At 35.3% G+C, this 13,967-nt stretch overlaps 1 protein-coding gene across 1 annotated transcript in view; it reads right to left on the minus strand.

Moving 5' to 3' along the window:
• CNTNAP2 (contactin associated protein 2) overlaps positions 1-13,967 on the minus strand; it is a gene marked incomplete at its 5' end in the record, with an annotated part of 1,047,398 nt that overhangs the window by 342,591 nt on the left and 690,840 nt on the right. The window contains one exon of the mRNA XM_083867656.1: positions 5,300-5,406. Coding sequence (XP_083723782.1) covers positions 5,300-5,406 — 107 coding nt within the window. The remainder of the gene's footprint in view (positions 1-5,299; positions 5,407-13,967) is intronic.

Consider the following 13,967-nt stretch of genomic DNA (forward strand, 5'->3'; position numbering starts at 1 on the left):
CAAGGCATCTGCTTTTTCTAATAAATCAGTGTGCTATCACAGAGATAACAATGTTATTCTCATAATTCCTCCAGCCTCCAGTGAAATGGAAACACATGCTCTTCTGGTTTGAGATGACTAGAAAAATGATGGAGCTAATTTTTTTCTTTTCCCTGAAATAAATTTCAGTGCATCATTTTTCCAAATTATGTATTTATTTTTTCACTATTTCCCAAATTTCTGACAGGAGAACACCACTGTCATGACCCTCTTTCCTAGACTCTAAATGTATAAAGTCCAGTGTTCTGTTTGCTTTCCTATTTATAGAAACACAGGAAAACCAGATATTACAAACTAATTGATGGAAGTCTTGCTGAAGATCAGAACCTCTGCAGATTAAATTTTTGTTGCTGACTATTAATTTTGGCAATAGCCAACAATGACAGCTATCACAGCTTCTACAATGTTACTCACTCAAAGTGTGTTTCTAGAAAATGTTAAGCTCATTATTAAAGCAATATTTTGTTTTAGGGAGATAGTCAATGTTCCTTGGAAAAATATCAATGCCCATCCAGTGACATTTAATGTATTTATCATTTTAAGAGAAGTTTTATTTGTCATTAACTTTGAATCAGATTCCAAAATATAGGGTAACATTCATTCCAAACAAGCTGTGAGAAGACAGAGAATTCAGAGGTCAAGTTCCCTTATATGGAAACTAAGAACCACTACATTGTTTCCAATAATCTTTTTGAAAATTCATGCAGCAAGTCACCAGTCTAAAAGTTCAAAAATCCTGTAAGTTCTTCCTCAGCAGAGTTGCATTCTCTGTATATTCTGGTGCAATTAGTGCCTCTTCTAGGGATAGGAGTATGTAAAGTTGTATTTCTCCTACTGTCTTACAGAATCAACAGCCAAGAGGTGTGACCTGGGTGCTATTCCCTCCTATGGACTAACTGAAAGTTATTAAGAAAACCTTTTCCTGCCTGATATTCTTGAAGGAATCTGTACAGCTGTAAAAGCAAGGACACTATTTGAAGGTGAAATAAAAGAAAAATAACTTGAACAAGAAGAGTAACTTGTCTTTCATAAGAGAATGCTCTGGAGAGGTCTTACAGCAACTTCCAGTCCCCAAAGGAACCTAGAGGGGAGCTGGAGAGGGACCTTTTTACAAGAGCATATTTTATTAAGAAAAGGGGGAATGGTTTTAAACTGAAAGAGGGCAGGCTTGGATTGGATATTAGGAAGAAATTCTTTACTGTGAAGGTTGTGAGATACTGGACCAGGTTTCCCACAGAAGCTGTGGATGTCCATCCCTGGAGGTGGTCAAGACAAGGCTGGAAGGGGCTCTGAGCAACCTGGTCTAGTGTAAGGGAGCTTTGTTCAAGACAGAGGTTTGGAACTAAATCTTTATGGTCTCCTCCAACCCAAACCATTTTATGATTCTATGACCATGAATATTAATTTTTTAAGTGCAAATTGAATATTTTTGTTACTGAAAATCATTAGGAGAAGGCATATATCATCAATTAAGGTGCTTCTGTCTTTTTCCTAAATTTATGCAGGAACTGGAAGGTAGAGACATCACCATCATGGTAAACTCTGTAAGTCCTTTCTTGTGTTTATCTTATAAGCAGATTCTAGAGAAAGTGTGTTTTGACTTATATTATAAAAAATCTCAGAAAAGAGAAGCTTGAATTAGCTATCCCAATACACAATTTTTAAAATTATACCACTCTGTTTTAAAGAAGCTGTAAACAGCAGGAAGAATATTAGAATATAAAAATAGATGAATTAACTGGTGCAACATGATGGAGATGAGAAGTAATCAGGAAAATGAGCTCCTGTTCTCAAAGGTTTCAGGAACCATTTTTTAACAAACTGTAGAAAAATATCGCTCTGAGCACTCTGCATGGACCAGCCTTTGGTAGTCTGCAAAAGTTAATTAGTGAGGGCTTAAAATATAGATAATATAATAAAGCTGGTAAGGATGATACTTGCTGTTAATTATAACTCAATTAATTTTTAAATAATTTTGTAAATATTGCATCATTGTAAATCATTATTTTTGAATAAATACATTCATTTATCTTTTAGACTTGCCTAATGGTAAAATCAATGCTCCAGTCTGATGCTTGCCAGGCCACAGCATTTTGTTGGGCATGAATGTGCCTTAGCTGAAAGAAAGCTGGTAGATTCCTAGGGTATTTAACATGCAAAGAGAAGTACAACTTTCCAGTACTTTTGGTAAATTTGCCATTGGGATCCAGCTGTAGCTGGATGAAACAAATTATCATTTCCTCTGAATGGCAGTTTAAGCCACTGAGAGATAGTGAGATAGTGAGCACAGAGCTTGGAGATTCTGGTGTGTCTCTGCAAGGTGAAGAACCTTCCTGTAAGAGTGTCATATTCTAAAAAGGAAATGATTTCACAATCTTAAAATAAAAAAACAAGTCCAATTGCTTTCCACAGTTGGAGAAATAATAATAAAAAAGTTTTTATTTCAGATTTATTTATTTGGAACTTTTCTTTCTCTTGCTGTTTATTTCTGGTTTATAGTCCCCACTTCATCTCAGCCCCAGAATATATATTTCTCCATATCTCTCAAACTTGTGTTTACTATCATAGGATATATTATGGCCAGACCTGTGTGAAACAAAGTCATTTTGATTCATAAGGTTTTCATGCAAACCTTTTTCTCTGTTTCACTTCAAGGAGTTCATCCCTTGAGTTTGTCTTTGAGTTTCAACTTCAAAGGAACCTAAAACTGCAATCTGAAATCCAGTCAAGGCTGCAAAGCTTCGCCTTGTGTCAGGTCAAAAGCTCAGAAAAGTGTTGAATTACCTGACCAAAGCAAAATCAATTCACTGAAAAAACCCCATTCAGTAACACAGAATTATCTTAGTTCAGCATAACTCATACTCGTTAAAATCATCAACTACAGAGTACAATTCCTGCTAACACAGTCTTGACTACAACCTCTTTGAGATATGCTGTTATAACTCCCACAGAGGCATACACTGAGAAAAGAAAAACACATTTTACTGCGGCATATAGTACAATTTACTTTGTAAAATAATATTATCTTTAAGTAAAATGGTACTGAACAAGTGCTATCTGCACTTAAACACTTTCCAGCTCCACAGAATCATGACATCTGCTATATTTTTCATGCAAGCCGCAATGCTGTTTCAAGGTGCTTACAGCTCTTTTTATACCACACAACAGCTATCGTTCCAAATTCCCTCCTTCTCCAGCATATCTTTCATCCTGCTACTGCCACAAACTTTAGAATTCAAAAGGAAAAGGCAGCACACTGAGTGTGTCTGAATGCCCACACACACACTGCACAAGAAGGAAAGGACAGTAGGGTCAGCATCAGCACAGCAAAGCTGAGGTCCCAGACCTTGGGACAGCATGACTAAAACCTCTGGGAAGCTTCAGTAAATCCCCTCATTATTTGCAGCTGTACCTGGAACAGGGTCCTGTAAAAACTGACAGCTACTGCCTGCTCTATAAAGGAAGAGTTAAGGTTGTCTCAGTCTGTATTTTGACGCTGGAATTTTTTATTTTTTGCTCATTTTTGTGCCATTAGCTTCAATACTCTAGAAAGGCATAGGATTTCATGCATTCTGACAGGATATCTATCAAGTGAATAACTTTCTGCTCAACCTTGTTTTGTAAAGAAAGACGACTTCTAATGTACAGCAACACACGGTAAAAACAAAAATTCTGTTCTTTAAAAGAAAAAAAGTAACAAAACTAAAGCTTACACATCCAAGTTAGAAACCTTGCCTGAACTAGAAAAGTAAAAGCTCTTGACATGGAGAGTGTATGTAATTCTTATACATTTGATCCATTCCATAAAGACAGGACAATATGCTCCAAATCCCTCTTTTGTTACTGCAGTTCAGCAATGTCTTTTACCTGCCTTATTGCACCATTTTATCCATAAAAGGCAGGTGAAAATCTTACTAAAAAAAAAAAAAAAAAAAAGTCTCATCTCCTTGGATTATTATTTCTTTCCTTTGTAACAAATGTGATTTCACAAAAGCGATGCCATCCGTTTGTCCTTGCTACTGCTCTTTGAAACTCCAGAAGAAAGCTTAACTATGTTCGGCTATATCTTAAAAACTGGTCTGCACACAACAAAGGAGCACAGACAGACATAAAATCTGTGTTTTCTTTCCTAAAACTACATCCAACCATGCCATCACTGTGCCCATTTCCTCTTGGTGGAAAAAGGGCTGCCATGTAATCCCTCCTACAGGCACTGGTACCTTAAATATTTCTCTTTATTCAAAATTAATTTCCTATTTAACTCTTACCGTTTTACAGTTTCAATAGCCAGATCACAGAGAACTTTGCCACTCAATGTATTAATAGTTATTACATAAAATATATCCTCTCTTACATTTATATAATCTTTAACCATAAATTAGGTTTTTGTTTTAATCCAGACAACTGTGAATGGTCAAAAATTTTCTCATTGGTTTGGGATTTTTGGTTAAAACTGAAAAAAATCTGCAATTATCTTTGTAAGATTATACATAACTGTATTTAACATAAATAGTAAAGTATTATAAACTTGTATCTCTATAAATCCTGGCTTCAATTTCAACTGATCACCCGTTCAAAAGCATTTTTACTGTCTTCTCAATATTAGAAGATTGCTGGCAAAAGGAAGAAGTAAACAAAAGTAAGGATGGGATATATTTTCTCTGTGTTTTAGCTATTCCTGCAGATGAAAATCCCACTTTTCGGGCAAATGAGGAGAGGAACAGATGCATACCACTGACTCAGCATGCATTATTCAGGACCTACAAAAGGGCAACAGTACCTTTCTTCTTTCTGAGCTTTTATAGTGTAGGGTATGTGGAGCTTATAGGAAATATTCTTATTTCAGAAACTCATAACAACAGAGCAAATAATTAGATTTTAAACTGGCTGATAATCAGTCAACACCCTTTGAGATAAGCAACCTGAACCAGCACCTCAAGCAGCTCTCCCCAACAGTTTAGGGCAGATTCACTGTTTCTATTTTAAACTGTATCTCGTGTGCAATTGCTGAGAAAGTGTTTGCTCAGTGCACCCAGCTGCTCTTGAACTGCTTTGGTGTGTAGCATGGTGCAGTACAGTGCTGTATAAATACATCATGGGGCAGGTAATGTAGAAGGTGATTAAGCCAACATCTTCTTTCAAAAGAGGCTTGAGCATCTTTAACAACCAGAAAGGAAGAATGATTGTTTTTTAATCTCAACCAAAAGACATGAGAGACTTTCCTACTCCACTGAAATTTGGAAACTGCAGGGTAGCTTACAGTTATGACAAGTGGCACCACTGTAATTAGTTCCATCGCAAGTGCACTTGAAGCTGTCCCACGTCTGGGTGCATTTTCCATCGTGTTCACAGTGATTGGGCACACATCTGTCAGGAGAAGATGCAAAGACAGAAAGAGAAATCAAAATGAGCATCAAGATTTACACAGCAAAATTTTGAGCTGCACAAGCACTGTATCATGTCCTTGCTATTTTAGGCGCATTAACAGAATTTCTATCTGAACACACAACTGCATAAAAGATTCATCAAGGCTTTGTTGAAGCCCTTTTACAAACAGTAAAAAAGCACATTAAAGGTGGAATAGATTCATCATCATAAATCAGGGTTCCAAGTAACATAAGACTGGTACTCAGCCTTCAAAACAAAAAGAACATCACAAGTCACACCTCCTCCTGCTGTGCAGGTGGTGTCACGCCTCAAGGAGCCCAGTCCCACAGCTGACTGGATGTTAAAAAACAAAATGCCACTGCCTTGTTCTTTATCTTTCTGTTGCCAGCAATGGGATAAAAGTGGGACAAGTTGACTGCTGGCTAGGTTGGAAGGAAATTAGTAAGGCTGCATTATTAAAACTAACTATAGGTTTTGTTATAAAAGTTGTCTAAGTTTTTCTCTTCACAGGGGTTTGTGGCAAGAGTTGTTCACCTTTCTCCCACACACTCACTTTTCTTCTATGCTGTGGCTGGAGAGTGAAAGGAATGCAAAAGAAAAAGTGGAATACGAAAGCCCCAGAACATATATTTATTGTTTGAATTTTTGTCTAAATGTGATTTCAAAGATTTGAGTTTGGCCAGGTTCTTTTCTATCAAATATAGTAAAACATGGGAATTACCATTTACTTTCACCTCTGAAACTATTAAAATTCTTTTCCCTGAAATGGCTTTGAAATACCATTTCAAAGACTTTCTTTTTTTTTGTTATTAAATTAGTTACAATCAGAGGCAGAACAGGCTCTAGCTTTTTGATCAAGAAACAAAGGAGTTTTCCTTTCATGCGTTTTTTTGCCAAATCTATATTTTTTTTATTTTGAAATTAGAAACTAAAACTAGGAGACCCTCTATTAGACAAATAGAATATTTTCAGTAATGCATTAAAAATAAGTATTCTTATCTCTGAGATAAGAATCTAAAGTTTAAAGTTTATCAATATTCCTGTGACAGTTAGCGATACTCTCATAAACAACACTGAAGGAAAGTTTTGCTTTCCTATGTAGAAATTTATTGAAACTGGAAGGATCTGGGCCATTCCTGTATAATCTTACAGTCTCTTATTTCCTCAATTTCCAGTTAACAGCACTGGCATGCATGGTTCAACAACCAAGAATAATTTGTGTCACAATATGCATTGGAGAATTGAATATTGTGTATTCTCATTTAGAAATGATTTTTTGGTTTTTTTGCATGCCAGTAACAGTACCTCAAAACATACAGATTATAGATGACTTACATCCTATATCAGCCTTCAGAACTCAAGGCTACCCATCCTTTTCCAGGAAGATCAGAAAATACTGGCGTGGCTAAAAATAGTTCTTAAAGAAATGTGCTTCTAAAGCAAGAAACAAAGCATTTAAAAATCTTTTTTTTCACGGTAAAATACAGTGAAACTACCTGAGGCAATTATCACAGTTCAATAAATTATGTCTTCAACATGGTTTAAATGAATTCATTTAGTTTTATAAGTGTGGCAGGCTAAATGAATAGATAGAGCTGATTACTTCTATTCAGTTGTGTTCTCAACACCGCAGAAGAAAAACGAGAACATTTAATAGCACATTTCTAAACACACAAACAATTAACAATTTACATGAATCCATAGCTCCTGGGTACAAGAGTAGGGAAAGCAAAGAGCAATGACATTTCAAAAATAATCTCATAAAAGTAACTTTTATTCAAGGCTGTAAATAACTACAAAAGTTCCTAAATCTGTATATGGCTTTGCATTTTTCCCAGCTTTTCAAAATAACTTCTTTTTATGTATTTTCTTCTTCGTTTACATTTGAACATACATTACTTGAAAAGTAATTTTCCAATGACCAAACCAAACATTTTTCTACGTGAATTTTGGCAGCTGTTTATATGAACTCTCATACGTAATGCTCGCAACTAGTTTCACATTTTAGTGCAGTATAACTTACTTTTATTGCAACATAACTAGTAAAAAGACTGCATTACTGACTACATAACCGAGGTAAATGACTTAATCTTCAGAAACATGAAAACTAGATATTTATCTGTATCATTTAATGGAGCGTATTAAGTCATAAAACCAGAGATATTCAGCAAACTCCTTGATGTTAATTTTATGCTTCCAGTATGATGGTTGGATTAGCGTAATGGCTTCCAGTAGATGGTTGGATCTGCATTTGCAAAATTTCTTTTTTACTCATTTGATTTTTGACTGTTCTAAAGATGATGGATTTAGAAAAAATGGAGTAAACAATATTTTAATGCTAGTGCACACTGAAGTTTTAATCAGACTACAGGATCATTTCCTGACATTCACCCGCTCTCATCACCTGCTTTTCTGTTACTTTATTTTATCAGATAGAATTTTAAAATTTATTTTCCAATAAATCCATTAGCAAACTTCTGTGATATAATCTGATGCTCATCTTTCCACATTTTGGACAAACTTTACCAACTATTATAGAGTTTACAGGAACTTCTAAACAGCCAGACTGTAGAAATTACAAAAAAACCCCAAAAGAACAAAACCCTGTTTGAATTCAATAAACAACATTTATCACTGTAAACGACATTAATTTTCAAACATATTTCTTGCTATAGGATGAGAATAATCTACAATTTTCAATATGCGAACATTTTGCTAAGAAATTTGTATTTTGAGCAGATACAATAATTTTGTTTACTTACTTTATGCTCATCATTTAGTAGGCACTCAAAATTTATACACTCAAAAGATAAAATAATTCAATGTATGCATGATTTGCAGATTATTGGTATTAAAAGACTATGTTTCTAAGCATCTCAGTTCTTTTTTCTCCTTTTGAAATACGGCTTCATTACATAAAAAAGCAAAACAAAACAAACCTTCAAAACAGCACTTCTCTCCTAAACCAAGCTCTGAACTTAGAAACCACCACAAAACAGAACTGCAAGTACGTTCCTCATCACCAAGTTGTGTCTCCTTCCATTGTGGATATCTATATTTTAAGAACTTGCAAAATGTTGCAGACTCCATTTTGAGAACTTTCTTGCTCTATGGCTCCTTCTGAAAGGCAAGTCTAGAACGTCATCCCTTCAATGCCTTTTAATGTCCACCCCAGAATTTATCTATAGAGAGTTTACAGATGCTGTTTGGTTTGGTATTTTATTTGTAAACTTTGATTATTTTATCAAACCTTGCTTGTTTTCCTTTTGGATTTACTTTGCAGAGAGCAATCAAAACTTCTTTTAGTCTGCAGTTTTGTGAGATAAAGTCCCCTGTTGGAAAAGATATTTTCCACAATTCTTCCTTGTAACTCTGCTCCTGTTTGCACTTGCATTCTGCTGATTGCTCTAGAGGAGGTCTTATCTTTTGTGATTTCAGAGCTGATCAAAATTTTCTGATTTCTTTACTGAAATTATTTTGCTTAATATACAGCATTTTGCTGACTACCAAAGAATAATGGCTCAAAGCCATCCTGAGACTTCTCAATGTGTTAAAGACCTTCATTAAATTCCCATCCTTTTCACCACTTCCAATCAATGACTTCCATTGCATACAGAAAACCTTGCTACTGTTTTCAACAGCATTACACTGTACTGTAATGTCTATTGTGTCATTCAAATAATCCAAGTTATTTTCCTAGGCTGAAGTTGGACCATCAGCACATTTCATGAAGATATTCATAATTTTGAGCCAAGGTTGAAGCATTAAATGGGATTTTTCTCTGGCACTGAACTCTGAGCAACTCTCATTTCCCAGCCAGCCATTAGCCCATCAGTGTAAATCGAGAGGCAATTCCATTTGACAGTTCACAACTTACTTTGCAATTCCTCTCTCAAAACCCATCTTTCCTAGTTTAGCTAATAATTTCCAAGATATCAAATATTATATTTATATCTGGCAAAATAGATCTATTACTTTCCTCCTGTCTGAGACAAAAAGTACTGTGTTTTATCAGAGGAGATCAAGTTAATCCTGAAAAATCCACTGTTGACAAACACCTGCTGCATTCTATTCTACCTTGCATTTACTTTAAGATAACTCCTTATTTTCCTCAAAAACATAATAAAACTACTAAAGGCAGATTAATAGGTGTCTGGTGATCTGGATTTCTCTATTTGTTAACTTATACCAGGTTAACTCTGTCACCTCATAATACAAAATCATGAGGTTTTATTTTTTTTAATTAGGTTGGTTTGGTTTTGGTTTTATTTTGGTTTTGTTTATTTGGAGGATTTTTGTGGTTTTATGTTTGATTTGTTCCACATATGGTATAGTGACCCTAAATGAGTCCAATATACTATTGACAGCAAGAAAGAAAGAAAAAAAGATGAAGATGGAGAAAATGTATCTCATAATGTTAATATAAGCAGGAGGGTGAGATCAGACACATGGAGAAATCCTCACAGCCTATTCAGCAGAAATGAGCAAGAACTGATTATCAATTGCACAAAAAGTTATTGGAAATGGGAATTTTACAAACTGTTAGAAATGTACGCAGGGGAAGGACAAAGATGCAATGAGGTTCATTAGTGTAGAAAGCATTTTCAGAAGCAACTCAACATTTATCAGGAACGATTTAAGTATGTTTGGGTCTGGCTGAAGGCAGGAGAATGAGCCCAGAGATCTCTCCAGACACCCTTCTAATCTGGATATTTTCATATTCTATAAGAAACAGAAAGCATTTCTTTCAATCTCTTTTTTCTCATTATGTGATTATGTTTTCATAATGTTGTAAGTGTGCTATTTATCCTCTGTAAGGCAACAGGTCACTGCCTCAGTCTTTTTAGAGGACCATATCCCTCAGGACAGGGTTATTTAAAACATTAACTAGCTTGCCTAGATATATTGTGCCCAAATAGTATTTGACTCCAGTTTTTAGGTTTTGAGATAATTTGAGCAAGAAGATAAAAAGTTCTTTTGCACAGAAAGGCAAATATCCACATGACTCTGTGCAGACTGTTAAATAAAGTCCCTCAGTACTAAAGAACCATCAAAAAAATCTCACAATTCTCTCCTGTGAAACACAGACCTTTCCTTAATTTTCCTGCCTTTTCTGTTCCTGCTTCCCTTTCACACTTCCTATAGCTAGCAGAAGTTTAAAATACAGCTTGTGTTTACATACAACCTAAACCAATGCCCTTTATATATACATTTGAAACAATCAAGCCAAGAAATCACCAAAACAAAACATTCACCTGTGCAACTATTCCTCCACTGGAGAGGTCAAAAGGAACACACACACACAACAAAATATTTGACATGTATCACCTGCAATTGTAGTGAAAAGAACTCAAATACTACAGTGATAGTGACAGCATGAGAATTTCTTTTGAGCAGAACAAAATGTTAAAGGCTTTTTGCAAAGGAAAATAACCCATGCTGAATTATGCTTAATATGAAATTCAATCTTTTTCTTCTTATCATCAAATCCCTATCTAATCTTCCTCGTGCTCACACGTCACCTCTTGTTTCTCTCCCAAATTGCTTCTGTTCTGGGTTTTTGTCCATTTCTCTGCCTCAGAACTAACCACAATCAGCTTGTTTTGAGTGGCTTTCCAGTATCTGCCCACTAGTTGCCCTTTTTAACACCTCCAGACATATCTTTCAAATCCATATTTTTCATTACCACTTTTTGCAAAGATCCTTCAAAATGCATGCTGCTGCCTTTTTGAGTGAGTTGTTCTGTCACCATCTACCTTTATTCACACCCAAAAAAAGATTATTAAAACATTATAAGAATTTAGAAGGTTTTTTTCTCTTCAGGATTACCTGACTGCTCAAGAAGACCATGAAAGATTACATATATAAAATAACATACAAGGCAAAGAATTTGTAGGAGCAATAAATGCTTTCAGCTGGTATCTTGAATCACTGAAGATCTGTTTGTTTATTTAAAAGACATTCTGTAAACTGGTAACCAAATCACAAAAACATTCTCAATATGTATCTGTTTGCAGTGATGTTGCTCTTTAATGCAATAGGAGGTATTGCATTCTTCATGGTAAAAGCATACTGAAAATAAGATAACCCAATTAAGGACACAGTGCTATTGCAGAGTCCTACTGTACCAACATTAGGTGAAAATTAACCATTCCAGAGAGAGCCCATGTTTTTCAGAGTATCCCAAATGAAAGTAAAAGCAGTTGATCTGCCTGTAAGATTATTGCTTATTTCCTACGAGGTAACAAGTGCTTAAAGTGACCTTGAGATTTTCAGCAACAGGATTTGGAACTCCTACGCAAGGCAATGCAAGGGGCAGATGGAAGGGACTCTAAAATTAACTTAGATTCACAATAATTCCCAAACTAGTTTATTTTGCTGCTGATTCCTAAGCTAATTGTGCACACATGCATATAATCAACAATGGCACAACTAAATAAACCTGAATCAAGAAGTACCTATCCTTTCTTTGTCGCTGACAGGAATACAAAGCCTGTATGTTTCCTTGGTGGACATTATCAAACTTGTTCTGTCACGAGGTCAAAAAAAATTTTTGGCACTTTTAAAGACTGACTTACGAAGGAAAACTCAATTTTAAAATATGCAGTGACATTTGATTAAGATAAGTTCCTTTATGCCAGATTCACAGTAAAAGGTGTCAAACAGATTTTTGGTGTTATCTTCAGATCTGTAAGGTTCCATGCTAAAATCGTTGCATTAGAATGATTAATGGAGAACTTAATGGATAAAGTACAACAGTTGACTCATTTGGATTAAATGATCCTCTTGGATTTATGTAGTTTTTATTTTGTACACAACAATGTAGAGACTAAATTTTCCTTTCCTTTCTATTGTTATTAATTTTCAGAGCACTTCAAACATTAGTTCCTTAGAATTAAATCATGATTGTTCCTCTTTAACAATTTCAGGAGCTGGATAAGCCATTTTTCTGCATTTGTTGTAGACAATTTCCTGTACCTGTATGTCATGCATAACCTAGGCTCTATTGTGTCTTGATGGCTGAAAAACTACTTTTGTCCAACTCTAACTGTTGCCTGTTCTGCTGAAGCAAAGCACAGGAGGACGTATCTACAGCAGCAGTTAACAAGAGGAAATTTCACAGCCCTGGAATCCCTTCTGTCAGTTCCTGCCAATTGTTTCATGACAACAGGAGAGCAGCTCTGCGTGGAGTTGAAGCAGGGGGAAATGGTGCATTTGGCAGCACTTACTCAGGTGTTTTCTATCTTCTCTGGAGGAGGACAGGGCAGGGAAAAAACATCAGGATAAAGTGTGTGTAAATGGCCCATAGCCTGCAAGTAGCCCAAAAGCTGCAAGCTAGAGTGTGCTGTGATAATCTTACAGAGGAGGACAATATACCCAGAAATTCATAAAATGAACTGATCAGGCTAGATAAATATGACTTCTGTTACACAATGTTTTAGTCAGAAAAATCAGGCTTAGGTCTTCAGCTGGTGTAAATAAGAACATTTGCATCCATCTTAATCCAGTTAAAGGAGTTGAAACAAAAGGAAGAATAAACCTTTCCAAAACGCCACCTACGGAACATTATTTATCTCCCAGGGGTTTGTTTTTAGCCTTTTCCACCACCTTGTGAAGACCTTTACCTAGTCATTAACCAGGTTAAGGCTTTCTACAACAGATGAAAGCTATTCTGTATAACAATTATTTTTGTACTGGTGTGTTTGAGTTTATTATTTGAACAAACACACAGGAGTGGCAGCTATTCACTAGCCTAGCTGTGCCATGTTGGCACAGCTCAGACCTCTTGGGAATATGAGAATATGTGTTAAGCACTGAGACTCTCCAGAAGAATCTCATGGGTTTTAATTACTAAGTTTCTGAAGAAATTTTTAAACCTTTACAAGTATTACCTTGCTCAAAATCTGACTGGATTAATTTTGTATTCATCTAATCACCTCCCTTTTGCTACTTCAAATAGGTAAAGTAGAACATACTGGCTGAGCTTGAGAACAAACCATAAGATAGATTCTTTGGTGTCCTGTTAATTCTTCTTTTTCCTTCTTTTCTCAGCTTTAATTAAATACAGCTCCTGAGATTTTATGATTTCAAATTTATAATCCAAGTTAGGCATTTGAAGAAAGTTATTATTTTGTTATAATTGTTATAATATTATTATTATGTTCTTATTTTTTAGAAGATCATAATTATCAGGGCATGTAGACCAGTGAACAGCCTATACAACACAGAAGAGTGAGTACAATATTCCCTGCTAATAAACACAACTGATCATGCATTGAATCACCATGCAAATGCAGAATTTATAGAACTGTCTTTTAAATGAGGTTTTTCCTAAATTTATATTTTGGGGAATAAAGAAACTGGTAATCAGAAATCTTTATTTTTCTTCTCATAATATAAACAGTTACTCAGTAATAAAGATGAGTATAATACTGATAGATCATTTTGTATTAAAAGCCTCCTGCTGCCAAACCTGGATGTGGGCTGTCATAGCCTTTGGCTATGACACTTCTCCACTTGTTGGTGCACAACACAGAGGA

The sequence above is a fragment of the Zosterops lateralis genome, assembly GCF_965231275.1.
Source record: "Zosterops lateralis genome assembly, chromosome: 1".
In the NCBI taxonomy this organism is placed as follows: domain Eukaryota; kingdom Metazoa; phylum Chordata; class Aves; order Passeriformes; family Zosteropidae; genus Zosterops; species Zosterops lateralis.